The sequence below is a fragment of the Neophocaena asiaeorientalis genome, unplaced genomic scaffold (assembly GCF_003031525.2).
Source record: "Neophocaena asiaeorientalis asiaeorientalis breed wild unplaced genomic scaffold, Neophocaena_asiaeorientalis_V1.1 scaffold407, whole genome shotgun sequence".
NCBI classification, from domain to species: Eukaryota; Metazoa; Chordata; class Mammalia; order Artiodactyla; family Phocoenidae; genus Neophocaena; species Neophocaena asiaeorientalis.
In genome coordinates this window covers 7,281-26,572 of record NW_020174060.1, presented here as the reverse complement: position 1 = coordinate 26,572, position 19,292 = coordinate 7,281, and the positions used below count along the sequence as shown (strand labels likewise).

The 19,292-nt window shown below is 48.4% G+C and overlaps 1 protein-coding gene across 2 annotated transcripts; it reads left to right on the top strand.

Annotated features, from left to right (window-relative positions):
* Window positions 1–711: 711 nt before the first annotated feature.
* ZNF746 (zinc finger protein 746) lies at window positions 712–18,999 on the top strand. 2 transcript variants are annotated; one of them, XM_024754516.1, is made up of 6 exons: window positions 712–1,006; window positions 1,130–1,211; window positions 2,210–2,323; window positions 14,199–14,390; window positions 14,887–15,012; window positions 16,170–18,999. In XM_024754516.1, exons 1-6 carry the CDS (start codon window positions 722–724, stop codon window positions 17,219–17,221), a joined length of 1,851 nt encoding a protein of 616 aa, XP_024610284.1. In that variant the 5' UTR covers window positions 712–721; the 3' UTR covers window positions 17,222–18,999. The 2 variants fall into 2 exon arrangements, with proteins under 2 accessions (XP_024610284.1, XP_024610283.1); XM_024754515.1 differs by having other exon boundaries at window positions 16,167–18,999.
* Window positions 19,000–19,292: the final 293 nt, after the last annotated feature.

The window sequence follows — 19,292 nt, the reverse complement described above, 5'->3', positions numbered from 1 at the left end:
CTCACAAGGGCAGGGGCTCGTGTTTTGTCAAAAAGTCTTAACTCTTGGCTGGGGGAGATTTGCAGTGATGGTGATTTTTAGTTTGAGGTGGGTGGTAATTGGACAAAATTAGATTGTCCTGCGGTGGAAAGGAATTAGTCACCAGACTTCCATGTTTATTAAAGAGACACGAGTTGCTTTTTAATAAAGCGGTTGAGCAGCGCTTGGGTTTGTGTTGTTTCAGTGAACCAGCTGTTTTTTTTGCTAGGTCATCATCAGTAGACAGATCCTGTGCCATTATGATGGGAGGTGCCGGCGGGGCTCTAGTAAATCTGCAGTTTACTATTTCTCCATTAAGACGCCCCAGCAGTGCGAAGTCACTGTTGATTTAGCAAAATTGCACCGAGTGCCTGGCACGGGCCCCTCACTGTGCTGTGAAAAGATGCAGTACTGCCTTCAGAGAGCTTGTAGAGGTGGATGCGGGAGGTTACTGTATAGGGCGGCGAGTGCCCTGATGGGGGTCTGCACGGAGTGCTGCGGAGGCCTGGAGGCAGGGCACCCGCCCAGAGGAGCTGACCGCCAGGCCGAGATCTGGCGTGTGGCACAGGACATCCCCACTTCCCACACGTGCGCTGCCCCACTCAGCTCCCTGATGCCTCAGAGAGAGGGGCTCAAGGAACACGGCGGGCGGAATGATTGATGCTGGTCTCCTCTCTGTTTCTGCAAGATTTCTCCGTGGACAATGGCAGCTACAATTCAGGCCATGGAGAGGAAGATCGAATCGCAGGCTGCCCGCTTGCTTTCCCTAGAAGGTCGAACCGGGATGGCCGAGAAGAAGCTGGCCGACTGCGAGAAGACGGCCGTGGAGTTGGGGAACCAGCTGGAGGGCAAGTGGGCAGTGCTGGGGACCCTGCTGCAGGAGTACGGGCTGCTGCAGAGGCGGCTGGAGAACGTGGAGAACCTGCTGAGGAACAGGAACTTCTGGATCCTGCGGCTGCCCCCGGGCAGCAAGGGCGAGGCCCCCAAGGTAAGCCCTGGGTGCCGGGGGTGGGACAGCCCGTGCCCGTCAGCGTGCGGGTAAGCATGCGTGACACTGTGGTTCCGGGTGCCCGTGACCTTTGATGATATGGCTGTGTATTTCTCTGAGCAGGAGTGGGGGAACCTGTCCGAGTGGCAGAAGGAGCTGTACAAGCACGTGATGCGGGGCAACTACGAGACGCTGGTCTCCCTGGGTAAGGCGTGAGACTCATTTCTTGGTTACGTGTGATTTGGGGAGACCTCAGCTTCTCTCTTCCTTCTGGTGGCTTTTGTCCTGAGGATATGTAAATCGCTGGGAACCTTGACCAGGCACGGTTATCGCCTCTTTTTCCTAAAGATGAGCCCTGGGTGACTGAGTCAAAGGCTGCCTTCTACTTGGTGAAGTTCACGGGGTGCCAGACCGGGAGGCATGGTGGCCCCTCTCCTAACCAGGCTCAGAGCACAGCCGTTTCTGTTCTCCTGCTGAGACCTGGAGTGGAGAAGGCTCCCACTGCTCTCAGATCCAGTACGATCAACCCAGGTTTGAGAAGGACTTTTTCTCTCGCCTTCTCTCACTGAGACATGAGGCCTGACCGAGTGGCTCCTCTGGGTCGGCGGAGAATGTGGGCAGACCATGCTTCTCAGAGCCAGCGCTGCCTTCACACCTGGAGGCTTCCCCAGACCCTGGGCCTGCCGCCGCTCCCTTCAGGCAGTACCCCCAAGAAGGCCTGGACTGTTTCTTCTGGGCTTATTACCTCTTGGGATGGTATCTGTGTGACCCCAGGTCTGAAGGCAAAAAGGCATGGTTATGAGGCTGGGAGCAGGTGCGGGTATGAGGTTCTATTTCAGTTTGCAGGAATGTACGGCTTCTTAACCTCGAGACCCTATACCAGAGTGTCTTCAGCTCAGCACTGCATCTTGGGCCAGATGAGGCTTTGTTTTGGGGGCCATCCTGTGCCTCACAGGATGTTCGGCAGTGTCCCTCTTCCCAGCAGATGCCAGTGGCACCTCTCCCCCAGCCCCCAGTCGTGACAACCAAAAATGTCTCAGACTTTGACAAATGTCCCCTAGGAGGCAAAATTGCCTATGGTTGGGAACCACTGCCCTTTACCAATCAAGAAATGTAGTTTCTAGGCCATCTTGATTTCCCAGGCTGCCTGTCCCCAGCTCTGAACGGAACATGGCAAAAGCTAACCCTTCTGTCTTTCCCCAGACTATGCCATCTCCAAGCCCGAGGTCCTCTCCCAGATTGAACAGGGGAAGGAGCCGTGCAGCTGGCGTCGCGCTGGCCCCAAGGTTCCAGATGTTCCTGTGGACCCGAGTCCAGGTGAGGGGTTGGGGGAAGGCTAGGGAGATAGCAGGCAATCAGATAGAAACAAAAGTAAAGGGCCAGGGAAGGTGTGACCTTCTTTCCAGGGAGAGCCAAGGAAAAACATCAATGTTTTTTTTTTGTTTGTTTTGGTTTTTTTTGCGGTACGCGGGCCTCTCACTGCTGTGGCCTCTCCCGCTGCGGAGCACAGGCTCCGGACGCGCAAGCTCAGAGGCCATGGCTCACGGGCCCAGCCGCTCTGCGGCATGTGGGATCCTCCTGGACCGGGGCATGAACCCATGTCCCCTGCATCGGCAGGAGGACTCTCAACCACTGCGCCACCAGGGAAGCCCAACATCAATGTTTTAAACCTGAGTTTTCTTATAGTTGAATTATGACCTATAGCCTGTTCAGCTAACACTCCAGGAATACTTCCCAGCATGAAAACAGGCAACAAACCTAGTCTTTTAGGAAAGAGATGGTGCCAGTGGCTCAGCATTAGAGGAAGAAGGAGGGGGACACAGACAGGAAGGTAGAAGATAATAAAGACAAAATTTAATTCTTTCATAGCTTTACAAAGAGTCAGCCTTGCCTCCACCCAAGAACCAAATTTCACTTAAAACCATTAGTAATCACAGAACATTAACCCCTTAGCCATGTCTCAACATGGTTAGAGTCACTGATTTATTTAAAGGTGAATCTGGATACCTGATACTACGGTCTCAGATTTTCCTGGGCCAGTCAGCACGTTTGAAAGTTAAGGAAAGGACAGGTAGACACATGAGAAAAGCCAAATGGCTCACGGGAAGACCTTGCTGGGTTGGGCGTCAGCAAGGGTCTGTCACTTACCAGGGAGACCCCGCCCCTGCAGGCTCAAGCCCACTTCCTCCCAAGACTCCTTGTCTGCACCACCTGCCTTGGGGCTTCCCTTTTGTCTGAACACCTAGGTTACTAAAAAGTCTTATATGTTTAACTTGTGATTCACAAAATGTGTCTTCCGTGTTTGCTGTGTCACTGCAGTTAGATTTTCCCTTTCCCCGGGGCAGGCCGTGTTCAGAAATCATTCACCAGTTTAGGTCAACAGGGACAGTGCTGAAAGCTAGAAATTGACTAAGAGCAGAGTGCTGTCTGGATGGAAAAGATAGTTATGACACGTGGGGCTGCCAGCGGCTTACCTTGGGTGGGAGGTTCCCCGTAGGTTTGTTTTATTGTATGTGGAGGCCTCCCTGGATGTAATAAATATACACGATAATGAGAGAGAATAGGGGCCTGGAAATGTGGTGGCTTCTGGTGAGTCCCTGCCCAGCCCTCCCCTCCGGCACTCAGAGCTCCCCTCTCGGGCCTTGAGCCCATCAGCGGGATCCCTGGGTGGCCCTCATCCCCGCCCACCTCGGTCCAAGAAGCCGGGACCCCCGGTCCACCCTCCCCAGCTCTGGGCTTTGTGCAGCCGCTCGTCAGACCTCCTCTCCCACTTCTCTTCAACCCCTAAATCCTCCCAACTGTGCTTGGGGAAGTGGGTTCTCAGCAAGGCCGCCAATCCTCAGGCTCCTCCCCAGCTGTCCACCCATTCTTGCCCGGCAGAGACCTGCTTCCTGCCCTTTCCTCACCCTCTTTCCCTGCCTGGAGGGCGCTGCTGTCACTGGGGTCGTTGCTCCTCAGTACAGCCTCTCCTGGTTTTCCTCCCACCTTTCCTTTGCTATTTCCTGCCACCCTTTCTGATCTTTAAGCCTTGGGGTGCCCTCAGCCCTCCTCTGCCTCTCTCTGCGCCCACACTCCGTCCTCCCGGTGGGCACTCCTACCGGGGCTTCTCCCCTGAATCCTGCACGCCCGCCGCCCGGTCTGTCTGCACGTGGACAGCTGCCGGACAGCCCGCTTGGAGCACGTGCCTCCCCGAGCTCCTCGTCTGCCCCTCAGAACCTGCTCCTCCCACAGGCTTCCCCACTGCAGTAGGAGCCCTCCGTCCTCTAGCTGCTGGCCCAGAACACAGGGGCCATCCCTGACCCTCTTTCACGCCCAGTCCCCCCCGTCGGGAAACCCTGCCAGCACTCCTCCAGACTCTCCTGCCTGTCCCCCTGCCCCCAGGCCCGTGGTTTTCTGCTTAGAGTATCGCGGGCACCTCCCGCCAGTCTCCCTGCTCCTGCCCTAATCCTCCAGAGTCTGCTCCCCACCCAGCAGCCAGAGTGACCCCTTTACAGCACAAGTCCTGCGTCCTTTGGCTCCCAACCCCTGCTGGCTTTCCATCGACTCACACAGCCGGGCTTCTCTCCCTCTGCTTGTCCCGCACTCGCTCAGTTCCAGCCACACCGGCCTCCTTGCTGTTCCCGCAACACTCCAGGCTGGCCCAGTCTCCGAGCCTTTGCACCTGGCAGTGCCCTCTGCCAGGAGTGCTCTTCAGATATTTCCTGGGCTCAGCCCATTACCTCCTTCAGGTCTCTGCTGAAATATGACTTTCCCTAATCGCCCTATTTAAAATGGCAGCCCCTCTCCCCACCCAGAGTTTCCAGTCTCCCTTTCCTACTTTGGTTTGTTCCATATCCGGTATCATCTATTATGTATATTTCATATTTTAGATTATATTTATAGACTTTATATAGACATAGATATTACATATGTATAACTATAATATATTTCATATTTATAGATTATATATGTTTCCTATTGATAGATGTGTATGTGTCTGGTCACCACCCTCACCTTCATTAGGATGTAAATTTCAAGAGGATGAGAACTTTTGTTTTGTTCATATAATCATTCTGGCCTCCTAGAACACTGCCTAGCACAGAGTAGGAATTTAATAAATATTTTTGAATGTATCCTGTGTTTCATAATTTAAATCGTGTGTTTGTATATATTTCTGATACAATTTAAATTCCTTTTTAGATCTCCCAGTCTCACTCCTCCCCAGGGTAGCCAGTTGTCCAGAAGTTGATGTTTGTCCTTTCATCCACATTTTAAAACTTCTATTGTATACATATGTAGGCATAAACAATATATAATAATGGTTTTGTGTGTTTTGAAAAATCACGTGTCATCATCTCTATCACTCGGTATTCTGTGTTTCATACTTATCTCTGTTGATGCATATAAGTCAAGTTCGTTCATTTTAATGGATGCTCAGCATTCCAGAAGCAACTATATTACAATTTTGTATCCATCCCTCCATTGAGTTGCACTTAAGCTGTTTCTAACTTTTCACTGTCACAGGTGGTACTGGAGTGAACATTCTTAAAGGTGTCTTTTTGTGTCCATGTGCTGATGTCTCTCTAGGGAATAGACCTGGAGGAGGAATCCCAGTGTGGAGGGCATGCCCGTCTGCACCTCTGCCGTTGCCAGATCACCCTCCCCATGGTCACACTGGCTTACATACTCCCCAGCAGTTAAGAGGACCTGCTTTCTTACTTCCTTGCCCACTTTTCAGAATTAGATGTTTGCTGATCTGATGGAAGTGAAATGGTACCTTGTTTTAATTTGCATTTCCCCAGTTGTTAGTGGAGCTGAGCATCTTCAGATGTTTATTTGGGTTCTGCTTCAATGAATTATCTTTTTGTTTTTCTCCTGTTGTTTCTCATTATCTTACTGATTCAGGTCTCTTTATATAGTTCTGGATACTGACGCTTTGTCTGTTATTTGCATTACAAATACCTTCTCCCAGTCTGTGGCAGGTCTTTTAACTTTGTAGTTCTTAGATAGAAGTTTTAATCTTTGGTAGAGTCATAAACACCAATCTTTTCCTTTATGATCTGTGCTTTTTCTGTCTTAAAATATCCTTTCCTGCCTCACTCTAGTCTTGCTTTTTACATTTAAGCCTCTAATCCAACTAGAATGAATATTTGGGGAGGTTACAAGGGAGAATTTAAAAAAATTTTCCCCACAAGACATCTAGTTTTCCAGCAAAGTTGGCTGGAGACTCCCTTTTCTCCAATGATGTGTAATGCCCATTTGGTCACGAACCAGGTTTCCATACGTGCACGCGCCGTTCCTGGGCTCTTTACTGGTTTCTTTGGTCTCTGTTTTATCTCTGCACCAATTCTCACTGTTTTAGTTTTCCTACTAAGCCTTGATATGTAGTAGACTAAGCTTTCCCTACTTGTTCTTCTAAACTTTTCTTGGCTATTCTTGGACCTTTGTTCTTCTAGATGAATTTCAGAATCTTTGTGTCAGGTTCTCAGAAATCCTGTTGGAATTTTGATGGGAATTGCATTTCTTTTGTAATTTCATTTCTGGAGAATTACTGTCATTGCAGTATTGAGCCCCCTTACCCACAGGAAGACTTTTTACTGAAGCCTCTGTATGTGCCTGAATAGGACTTTACAGTTTTCTCCCGATCATTGTTGTTTCTATTGTGAATGAGATTTTTAAATTAATTACATGTTTTAAATAGTTGTTGCAGGTGTGCGGTAAAGCTGTTGACTTTGCTTAGTAAGAAAAACAATTTTCTCAACTCTCTTATTACTTCTAATGACTAGTCAATTTAGATTCTTAGGTTCTTTACATACACAATTGTGCTCTCCATAGATAGCACAAAAGTTATCTCTTCTTTTTAAATGTTCGTAACTTTATTTTTCTGGTTTAGCAGTGGGCCTACGACATGGTTAAATAGTAGCTGTGATAGCTGGCATCCTTGTCTGTGGGATACTTAAAGAGTTTCGGCATTTAGGATGATTTTTGCCGTAGACTTTTGAAGATACTGTTATCTTAAAAGAAGTTTCCTTCCACTTCTGGTCAGGCGGACTCTCAACCACTGCGCCACCAGGGAAGCCCCTGGCTACTGTTTTTAATCGTGGTTTTTTAAATATTATTTTATTTCTTTAATACATTTTACTTTGTATTATATAACATAAATAAAATACATACAGAATAAAATACATAACATAAAATACATAAAGTTTAGAGAACGATTGGTAAACACCCATATTCCCAACTCGCAGCATCAGAAATAGATCATAACCCGATCTATTTCCAAGACCCCACTGTCCCTCCCAGACCCCAGACCCCTCCCTTCCTCTCACAGATAAACGCAAAATTCAGACAGATGAGATCAGTCCCTTGCTTTTCCTTACATTTTTATTACCTATGTATATATTCCTAAGTAACATTGTTTAACCTGTTTTTGAACTTTTTATGAATGAGATCATACCATATACACTCTTCTTTAACTTGCTGTTTTCATTTGACTTTGTTTTTGCGAGTCATCCGTGTTGGTGTAGTATAGCTGTAGTCATTCCTTTTCATGATTTTCACTATAGTTTCTGTTTCATGAATATGACACAATGCACTTGTTCCTTCTGCTGTTGATGGGTGTTCGTGTTGTTTCTAACTTCTGCGCTTTCAGGAACAGTGCTGTGATGGAAATTCTTATGCATGTGTAAAAGTTTCTCCAGGTATAGACCCGGGTGTGAAACTGGTGGGTCATAGGAAAGTGCATGCCCAGCTTTTCCTGGTAACGTCTCAGTGTGCTCTGAAGTGGTGGTGCCAGACAGCACCCACCAGCAGCGCCGGGGTCCCCGCTGCACCCCGTCCTCACCAGCCCTGGAAATGCCTCACATTTTAATTTCTGCCCATCTGATGGGAGTGAACTGGTTTAAAATTTATAGTTTAAAATGTGCATTTTCCTAATTAATGAGATTGAATGTTATAGCCTGCGTTTATGGGCCACTCGTCTTTCCTCTTCTATAAAATGCCTGTTTATGCCTTTTGTCCATCTTTCTTTTGTTTTCCCTTTACATATTGATTTGTAAGAGTTCTTTACTATTCTGAATATCAATTTTTTGGTGTGAGATATGTGTAAATCTTCTCCACTTATGGTATGCTTTGAAGAACAGATGCTTTTAATTTTAACTTACTTGGACTAATTTTTTACCTTTATGGTTTGTCCTTTTTATGTCTTAATTAAGAAATTTTCCCCTACCTCAAGGTCGTAGTACATCATCTTATATTTTCTTCTAAAATGCTGCCTTTCACGTTCAAGTTCTTAATCCATCTGGAACAGACTTTTATGGCCGTGGGAGGTTGGGACCCTAGTACTTTCTCACTGGCACTCTGGGTCTTCTTTTCCTTTGCTCTTTCAGGTAAACTCTCTAATTCCCTTATCATATTCCATGAAAAATCCAGTTGGGATTGTGGTAGGAATTGCATTGATTCTATTAATCATTTTGGAGAGAATTGACCCCTACTATATTAAGGGTGAATATCGTTAAGTCACTCCATTTATCTCATCTCTAACGTCTCAGTGAAGTTTTATAACTTTCTTCGAACAAGGTCTTGTACATTTTTTTCTTAGCTGTATTCCTCCGTCCTTTGCATTTTTTACATCGCTGTTGTCAGTGGTGCCTTTCTCTGTTTGTTGCTGGTGTGTGCTGGGGTCTTGGGGGCAGGGCACACCCTTCCCTGGTGCTTTTTCTCCTGTGACGGGGCTCAGTTATGTAACATCCCGTTCTCTCCCACCCAGTTAGGCACCCCACCAGGGGTGCCACCAGGGATGCACCTCATCGGGAAGTTTGGGAGCAAGGATTGGACAAGCACAGTCCTTGCCCAACCTTCTTCCCTTGGGCAGCTGGCTGCCTCCAGGGACAGGCAGCCTCTGCGGCTCTGCTGGGGAGAGCCTCCTTCACCACGGTCCAGGGTGACTTCCTGATCCAGGGTCAGTGCTGAGGGTCCCTCTTACATAAAAGCTGCATCCTCATTTATCAGTAATAGAAAGAGTTTACCCTCACCAGCCTTCCTCTTTTGTTTTATTTCTCTAATTGTTAAGATCCATGACAGGGAAGAAAAATGGTAATTGCCAGGCTCCCTTAAAACCCTGAGAGTGGACAAAAATGCAATTGTCTTTTATTTATCGATATTTCTATCTAGGAACCTTGCCAAAAGTCTCATTAGTACTAATAACTTTTCCAATAATTGTCTGAGGAGTCTCGGGTTTTCTGAAAAGATAATCATATCCCCTATGAGTAATAAGAATTTTTTGTTTCATTTCAAATCTTTATGATTTAGTTTTTCTTGTTTTACTGTGCTGGCTGAGAACTCCCAGAAAATCCTTAAATAGAAGTGATGACAACAGGTATCTTATTGGTTCATGATGTTAAAGAAGATACTTTTTAACTTTTCACATTGAGTCTAATATTTGTTAAAAGTTTTTTGATCAGTGCTGTTTATCAGGTTAAAAGAGTTTTGTATATGTCTGGTCGACTAGATGTTTCTAACAGGAATCGCTCAGACCAGGGCTCGAACCCGTGTCCCCTGCATTGGCAGGCAGATTCTCAACCACTGCGCCACTAGGGAAGCCCACTGTTGAATTTTTATGGAATGCTATTTTGATATCTATTGAGATGATTATATGATTTTTCTTCTTTAACCTGCTAGTATGGTAAATTATGTCATTTTCTCATGTTGAACCAACCTTGCAATTTTGGGAAAAAAAACTAACTTAGTCATGATCCTTTATATACATTGCTGGACTTAATATGCTAATTATTTTGTTTAGGATTTTTGAATCTTTGTTCATGAGTGAGACTGGCCTTTACTTTTCCTTTCTCAGACTGTCTTTGGCTGGTTTTGATATTAAAGATATGTTATGATGTATTCCCTCTGTTTTTATTTGCTCAGGGAGTTTGTGTAATATTGGGATTATCTATTCTTTGAATGTTTTTCTTTGTGGGGGAGATTTTTGTCTACTGATTTAAGTTCTTTAATAGTTATAGGACCTTCTTTATTCAGTTTTAGCAAGTTCTAGTTTTTCTAAGGAATTTGTTCATTTCCCCAGAGTTTTCAAATTTCTTGGAATAACGTTCATAATATTCTATTTTTTAATCTCAGCTACATCTATAATTATGTCCCTTTTTCATTCTTCATGTTGGTTATTGGTGCTTTCTCCTTTTCTCTTGATAATATTGCTAGAGATGTATTGGTTAATATCCTTTACAAAGAACCAACTTTTGCTTCTCTGTGTTCTTTGTTTCTTCTTCTATTAATTTATACTCTCATAGTATTTCCTTTCTTTTTCTTTTTATTTTATTGCTTTTATTTTATTGTTGTTACTTTCTAATATCTTGCATTGACTGCTTGACCTATTAATTTTCCACCTGTTTCCTCTTTTTCAATATAAATATATGAGGCTACAAACTTTCCTCTAAGTACCATGTAGATGCAGACACACATTTTGATAATTTTTTCATTAGCATTGGGTTCCAAATAACTTCCATTTTCATTGTGATTTGTCCTTAGAGCCTTGGATTATTTAGAAAGTATATATATTTTTTAATTTTAGTATATATGGGGAGTTTGAGGATATCTGTTATTGATTTCTAACTTAATGGTGTTATAGTTAGAAAATAGATGTGTAAAATACTAATCTTTTAAAATTTATTGAAGTTTGTTTTATGGCCTAGAAAGTATTCATTTTTTCTTACTGTTTTGTATGGCTTGAGAAGCTTGTGTTTTCCTCGTCTTTAAGTTATGCTTACGTCCATTTGGTCAGTTCGTTAATAGTGTTGTTCAGATCCTATAATCTTTGGTTGGCTTGGTTTTACCAGTTATGGAAAATGGTATGTCAGTCCCCCACAGAGGAGGTGGATTTGTTCATTTCTCCTGGAGTTCTGTCAGTTTTGCTTTATTATTTTGAAGCTGTGTTATTAGATTTAAATCATAGGATTATTTTATCTTTCTGGTCAGTTTACCATTGTGCAGTGATTCTTTTTTATTTCTATGGGTATTTTTCTTTTTAAGTCTATTTCATCTGATATGGTATAACCACATCTTTTTGTTTTTAATTGTTTATTTGACTTAGCGTATCTTTTATTGTCTCACACTGCTTTTGCATCCTTCTGTTTTAGGTGTGTCTCCTATAAACAGCACGTAGCTGAGTTTCTTGTTTGTTTTTAGTCTGCTCATCTTTACGTGTGAAATGTCCAGAACAGTAGGCTCCAGCCACATGTGACTATCAGGCACTTAAAGGGATGAAATATGTCTAAATGAATACTCTGGATATATTTGGATATATTGGGTAAAAAAAATACTGCTAAAATTATTTCACCTGTTTCTTTTTACTTTTCTAAGGTAGCTAGTATCAAACCTAAAATTAGATATGTGGCCCACCTTGCTCTCTGTTGTACGGCGCTGGTCTAGATCATTGACATTGACCATGGCCACTAGGGTGTTTGGATTCTTAGCCACCATCTTAAATTGTGCTGTGAGACCTTAATCCTGCCTTTTCTGTATTTATTTTTTTTCCCACACCTCCCTTGAGAATGACTCATTTAGATTTTTTCCTCCTTAAACTGTTATTATTTTTAATTAGTTTGGAGGACCAGCCTGGGGTGTGTCAACTCCCAGGGGAGACTGTTCTCCCCACTCAGCTAAGACCAAAGGCCAGAATGGGCAGTTGCCTTTCACAGGGCAGGTTTTCACCTTTGTTTTATGTTTAGTGCACTGGGAACATTGCTCTTTGGTCCCAGGTTTATGTGTGTGGTGGTGGTGAGGGGTCTTCAGCCCAACCTTCCGCCCTGCTTAAGCACCAGGCTTCTCACATCTATCTGCCCCAGGTGTGCACAGTCCATTGTAGCCCAGCAGTAGGGGAATGGGAGATGCCCTACAGTTTACCGTGGCTGACTTAGGCTTTCTTAGCGGTCATCCATGCTTAAAAATTTCTGTGTTTTTATACTTTACCCATCATTTTTAGATACTCCATATTGAGAGGAGTTTCTCTGCACAGCTAGCTAGCCATATGCCAGAAACAGAAGAGTTGAATGCCGCTTCTGTGTCTGTTGAGATGACTATTGTTTTCTCCATTAATCTGTTTGTGAGTTGTGTTACTGTATTGTCCAGGGGTAGCTTATCCTCGAGTTCTCAGGAGAAACCCAGTTTGTTCATAATGTACTGTCTCTTCTTCTTTTTGGAAAACATATTACTGGATTTGATTTCTGTTTCTCTCATTTAGCACCTTTGCATACCTGTTCATAAATGATCATTTTATAAATTTTTTCCTATACTGTTCTCTAGTTTGTGCAATGAGAATTATACTGGCCTCATTTTGACAGCTATTTTCCCTGTTAAATATTGAAAATATTATCTTCTGACATCGTACTTGCTGATAGAAATCTGCTTTCAGTCTGAATGTAATTCTTTTCTCTCTGGTGCCTTTTAAGATTTTCTCTTTGTCTTTGCTGTTCCATATCACATGAATATTGTCTAGGTTTATATTCTTTTTTATTTCCTACTTAGGAAGTGGTGTTTTCCTTCAAACCATGGGCTCACCATGCCTTCAGTTTTGGAAAATTCTCAGCCGTTATTTCTTTACCTGTTGCCACGTATCTATTTCTTATTCCCTCCTTCTGGGATTTCTGCCAGCATATGTTGGAACTTCTCGTTTAATCCTCCGTGTCTCAACTTCTCTTTCATATTTTCATTTCTTTATCTCTCAGTGTTGTACTCTGGATTGTTTCCCCAGATCCATCTTCTAAGTCACTAATTTTCTCTGCAACTGTGTTCGTTCTGTTGTTAAGCCAGCCATTGTATTTTTTATTTCCATGACTGTTTTTGTCATTTCTAGAATGTCTGTTTGGTTCTCTTTCACATCTGCCTTTTAAAAAATAATTTCCCGTTCTTGCCTTACAGATTCTGTTCCTTCCTTTATTTCTTTGAATATTTTAAACATACTTATGCTACTGTATCCTTCGGCCTATTCCTTTTCTGTAGTTTGCGGGAGTGAGTTCTGCCATGGCTCTCATGCCGTTTGGCTCCTCTTCTGGTTTGTAAGTTTAGCCTTTTAGTAGGGGCCTCTTAAGGCCTGCCTTGCGGGTGTGCCCCTATGGGCAGGTTTGCATTTGCCTGTTTGGGGCCCTCCTGGGTTGCTGTGGTTCTCAGCCAATTTTTCTGTGAATTTCTCAACTTTTCTCAGCTGCACCACGTGGTTAGTATGAAGTTAGTGTGGACGCGGGTATCTAATTTATTATGGGTGGCTTTTCCATCCATGGCCCTGGACAAGACGCAGCTTCCTTATTGTGCCCCTACGTGGGTGGGGTTTTAGTCCCCATCTACCTGATGGGACAGAGCCTCATGGCTCCTGGCTGATGCAGGCAGCTCAGCTCTGCTCTCACCTCACTCGGACATCAAAGCCCCGCCCCTAAGGCCTGCATCCTGTTTCAACAGCTCTGCTTGGTTCCTGCTCAAACTCTTGATTTGACTTTGTGTTTTTTCTTTGATTCTTTTTTTTATTTTTAATTTTTTTTTTCCGTACGCGGGCCTCTCACCGCCGTGGCCTTTCCCGCTGCGGAGCACAGGCTCCAGATGCGCAGGCCCAGCGGCCATGGCCCACGGGCCCAGCCGCTCCGCGGCATGTGGGATCCTCCCGGACTGGGGCACGAACCCGCACCCCCTGCATTGGCAGGCGGACTCTCAACCACTGCGCCACCAGGGAAGCCCTTTTCTTTGATTCTTATATCTGGAATCTTTCTTTTGTGCTCACGTAAATACATGTGCAGGGGTAAGGTTTTGGGGACGGGGTAGATTTTATCTAGCATTTCTGTGTTGAAAGTGAGAGCAGGACCTCCCTAGGGCAGCACAGTCTTGCCCATGGACCAGAGATCCAGCCCTGAGAATGCGTTTTTTGTTGTTGTCCCCTGCATTGGCAGGCGGATTCTTAACCACTGCACCACCAGGGAAGTCCAAGAATGCGTTTTGTATTCATCACTTTTCCCTGCCTGACCCGTGTGCTCAGTACCATGTGACCACCTGCTTTGCCTGGAAGACCCTGCAGTCGCTGTTTGAGCTCTTGCCTTCCCTTTCCACCAGGCTCTTTTGCTGTTTGACCTTTGCAAGGCCCCGTGTGCCTTTCCTTGGCTGGATGTGTGTCCGCCCCAGGGCCCCTGATGCTGTCACTCACGCACTGTCTTTTTCTCAGGCTCAGGGCCCCCCGTTCCTGCCCCTGACCTCTTGATGCAGATCAAGCAGGAAGGGGAGCTCCAGCTCCAGGAGCAGCAGGCTCTAGGCGTGGAGGCGTGGGCAGCCGGACAGCCAGACATCGGGGAGGAGCCGTGGGGCCTCAGCCAGCTGGACTCCGGAGCAGGAGACGTCTCTACCGACGCTGCCTCTGGTGAGTGGCTGAGGCTGGGAGCAGACAGCAGGAACCAGATGCAGGGACTGAGGGCAGGACCTGGGAGAAGAAGTTCCTGCAAGCATTGCGGGGGGCTGTGGGCTCTGGCCTGACGAGTTTAGAAGATTTCCCACCTTATGGCAGGGGTTGCCCCGAAGGACATCTTGCTGGTCCCTCTGGGTTCCATGATGCTCCTGTCCTGGTATTGCTCCACCTCACTCTTGCCGGCCCCCTCCTGGTCTTCTTGCCCCAGCACTGGACATTTAAACCACCAGCTGCCTCCTATTAAAGAGGGGCTGTATGACAAGAGTGTGACGTCTGAGCTTCCTGGTGCCTCAGAGAAGGGGACAGAAGCAAACTGGTTCAGGAGAGGTGGGGTCGTTGTGCTCGGGCAGGACAGTCACCAGTGGGGTCTCGGGGCAGCTGCTCCGCCTCTCCCACGGGGTCTGCCCGCTTCTTTCCCTAACCCACTGGCTCTCCTCTCTCTTCACTGCAGGCGTCCACTCCAACTTCTCAACCACTATCCCGCCCACCTCCTGGCAGGCGGATCTCCCCCCTCACCATCCCTCCTCCGCCTGCTCAGACGGGACGCTGAAGCTCAGCACGGCCGCCTCCACGGAAGGTACGGGGTGCAGAGGGAGGACTGGAAGGGCTCATGTCTGCCCCGGAGGCTGCCTCAGCCGTGGCCCCTGGTGGTCCAGCCAGCAGGCATTTAGGTGCCGGTGATGTGAACACTCTGTACAGTCTGTCCCTTTTCTCCTTCTAGATTCTTAGGCTTGAACAGTCTTTCTTGAGACGGTCCATTTTCCCACAGTTCCTTTCTTGTGTTAACCAGTCAATCCTGACAAGCTGAACCCTTAAGAGGATGTACCTCTTGCCCAGACTCAGCAACCCTGGCTCCTCTCTGACCTGGAAAAACCCAAACCCACCTAGAACCGCTTCTTAGATATCAGCACTACCAAAGACAGGTGTCCACAGGCCCGAATTGGGAGGAACTGCCTCATTTATGTATTAGTTTTCTACTCTGTCTTGAAAGGCAGTTATCTGTTACTTTAAGTAATAATTTCTGTCGTATTTTGGCACCCCAAAATTGTGCTAAAAGCCTAGATCCCTGATATAAAACTCTAGGGCATGAAATTCAAGTACGTTTACGTAAAATCCAACCCATTTTTACTACTACGCTAATATTTTTATCATTAGCTAGCTGGCTACATTTACTGAATGCTTAATGCATGCAAAACAGCATGCTAAGTGCTTTCACATGTGCTGTGTGGTTTAAACTTCACGCAACCCTGTGGAACAGGGTATTCACAGAGGAGCTTGCCTGAGGTCACTGCTGCTCCGTGGGGAGCCACGTTCCGGTCTCAGATAAACCTGAGCCCAGCTCTGTGCTTTTGCCCCTCGGGTGCATTGCCACCAGTGGTCAGAGCTCCTTCCTTGGCATAACCTCACGATTAGCCTTAAGAGCCAAAGTGAAAATGGAACGCGGTGAGCAGATGCAATGGTTGCTCTCCTGGGGTGAAGGTTCTAGAACAAGGGGAGCAGATAGGTTGGCTGCTTTACCTGTGGTGAAGGTCTGGAACACGATGTCCTCACCCACGGTTTGAGGCAGCCACCTGACCACCTGGGGCATCTCTGCTGAAATAGTTGGATCCGGAGGCTTCGAGACTAGGGCTCAGAGTGGCCGTAGTTGGGCCAAATGTCCCGATGAAAGATCTTCCCTTTGTAAGCGGGGAGGGGACAGAATGATACCTGGTCTTTCTGTCTCTTTCTCAGCAGATGTAAAGATTGTGATAAAAACCGAAGTCCAGGAAGAGGAGGTAGTGGCCACACCAGTGCATCCTACTGACCTAGAAGCCCACGCGACCCTGTTCGGACCAGGCCAAGCCACAAGGTTCTTCCCTAGTCCTGTCCAGGAAGGAGCCTGGGAGAGCCAGGGCAGCTCCTTCCCCAGCCAGGACCCCGTGCTGGGGCTGAGAGAGCCCACCCGGCCCGAGCGTGAGCTGGGCGAGCCCAGCCCCGCGGTGACCCAGGACGAGACCCCTCCAGGGGACTGGCTCTTCGGGGGGGTCCGGTGGGGCTGGAATTTCAGGTGTAAGCCTCCCGCGGGCCTGAACCCGAGGACCGGGCCTGAGGGTCTGGCCTACTCCTCGCCCGACAACGGAGAGGCCGTGCTGGACCCCGGCCAGGCCCCGAGACCCTTCAGCGACCCCTGCAAGTACCCCGGCCGGACCAAAGGCTTCGGCCACAAGCCGGGCCTGAAGAAACACCCGGCGGCCCCCCCGGGGGGGCGGCCGTTCACGTGCACCGCGTGCGGGAAGAGCTTCCAGCTGCAGGTCAGCCTGAGCGCGCACCAGCGCAGCTGCGGGGGGCTGCCCGACGGGGCGCCGGGGGCGGCGGGCGGCGCGCGGGACGGCAGCGGCCTGCGGTGCGGCGAGTGTGGCCGCTGCTTCACGCGGCCGGCGCACCTCATCCGGCACCGCATGCTGCACACGGGCGAGCGGCCCTTCCCCTGCACCGAGTGCGAGAAGCGCTTCACCGAGCGCTCCAAGCTCATCGACCACTACCGCACGCACACGGGCGTGCGGCCCTTCACCTGCACCGTGTGCGGCAAGAGCTTCATCCGCAAGGACCACCTCCGCAAGCACCAGCGCAACCACGCGGCAGGCGCCAAGCCGGCCCGGGGCCAGCCCCTGCCGCCGCTGCCTGCCGTGCCCCCCGACCCCTTCAAGAGCCCCGCCTCCAAAGGACCCTTGGCCTCCACGGACCTCGTGACCGACTGGACTTGTGGCCTGAGTGTCCTGGGACCCACCGACGGCGGGGACCTGTGAGGCCCCCGCGGGCGAACCCCGCAGGCCCGAGTGTAAAGAGGCGCTTCTCCAGACAGCAGGGTGGTGCGAAAAGCTTCGAGGCGGAACGGAGCCTGGGGGAGAACCAGATTCCCAGTTGCTGAAGCGATCACTGGAGCGGGAGAAACTACCAGACGACGCAGCTCCCACCTCTAAACAAAGTAGAATTCTCTGTGAAACTGAGCAGCATAGAATTTTAAGTAATTTAATTACGAAACTTTTTTTTTTTCTAATTCTTGAAGAAAAAGCCGTTAAATAGTAGTAGCAGCAGTTTAAACTTCGTAGTGTACCTTTGGTTTCTGGAGTGCGTGTGTGTGCTGTGGGCTGTGTCCTTACCAAGTCTGACAGAGGGTGCGACGGAAGCTTGGCTGGCCGGGGACGCGGGTGAGGAGGGCCCTGGACCTCCCTGGCCTCAGTGACCCCTAGGGATGGGCCGGTCTCTGCACGCAGCCCCAGGGGAGCAGAGACCGGGCTCTGCCCAGGGCCAGGCTGGGAAGTAAGGCCAGCCGGGCGCCGTGGAAGCCCAGCCTCAGCTCGCGGGCAGGAGGACTGAGGAGCAGTAGCCCGGCGTGTCTCAGCACCTGCCTCTCATCTGCGAAGGCTCTGCGCCAAGTGCCCGCCGTGCGCAGGCGCCCTGCCACTCCCCCCACCCCGCCCCACGGCTCCTGGGCCTCGAAAAGGAGAGCTGTCCGGAAGCACCGTTAGGGATGCAGGCGTGAGGCAGGGGCTGCAGAAGCAGGGCGCCGGAACAGAGCCTCACCTGCCGACCCCCACAGGGGAGGGGCTGCCCTCTGCTCCTGCCAGATGCTCGTTTCCTTTTCTCTTGGTGTGGTGTGTTCTCGCTGTCCAGACGCTTTCACACGGAACCTCATTTGATCGTTACTGTGCCCTAGTGACGCACGCCGGACGAGCATCCTCTCCTGTGAGAGATGAGGCAATAAGCCACTCAGAGGGGACCCATCTGAGCCTCGCACCCCGTGTGCACGATGAGTGCAGACACTTGGGAAGAGGCTCAGGTCAGACTTGGCTCGTCCTTCTGGAGCATCAGTTTGGGGGAGGAAAGCTTTTCATTTTGCCCTCTTAGAAGATTTGCCCCACATCTGCCTGAGCAAAATCATCAGGCCTCGAGCTTTAGCCAAGTGGCGGCCTTGGTGGCCGATGGGCGCTCACCCCCGGGAGGGGTCGGGGCTGAGGGGCTGGGCCAGGGGCAGGGCTTGCTCCTTCCCTGGCTGACATCTTGAAGGTGGAATTAGAAATGGGCCAGGGTTTCTTGATTCCACCCCAATGCTGTCTCTGCCACACGAGTATCCATTCCCGTTTTGTTGAAGCAGACGTTGGTTCCTTGTCCTCTGGGGACCTTGTTTCCCGAGGGGGGGGAGACCATCACTTCTGTTCATTCAGCTCCCTTGTGCATACTTTTATTAGGCAATAGACTAGTTAAGAAGATTGTTTCTATGTACTGTATATTTTGTACCAGTTTACACTTCTAATATTGATATAACTGATATTTTGAGAAACAAATGAAGAGGAGACCTCCTGTTAAAATAAAACCTAACCAGCACCGAGGCGGTTTGGTGGGTCCTGTTCTTAGACCCGCGTCTTTGGCGCTGGCGCCACTACATGCCTCCCCCGCGGCAGCGGTGCAGTCAGCTTTCTCTGCGCCCTCCTCAGGGTGGCCTTGGACCCAGGGAGGCAGCTGTCCCTGAGAGCTGGGATGGGAGAATCCAGAGAAGTTTGACTCTGTGGAGATAAAACCGACACCTGGAGGGAAAATAAAACCACATCCAGTCACCTCGCTTCAGAATATAGTCATGGTTTTTGTCATTTAGTTTAATATGAGATCATGTACATGAAGATAGGAAGAAAAAATTGCAGGGTATCAAAGAAAAACTGAAGCTGGATGTTTTCTCTTCGCATCTTTTCTTGGCTGGGCAGAGGCCAAGAAAGGATCTGGGATGCCTGCAGTGGCTGTAACCCTGGTCTTGGAGTGAAATCCCTCCAATGGCATTTGAGCCAGGCCAGCTGACGCCCATATTCCCACCAACTAGGGTTA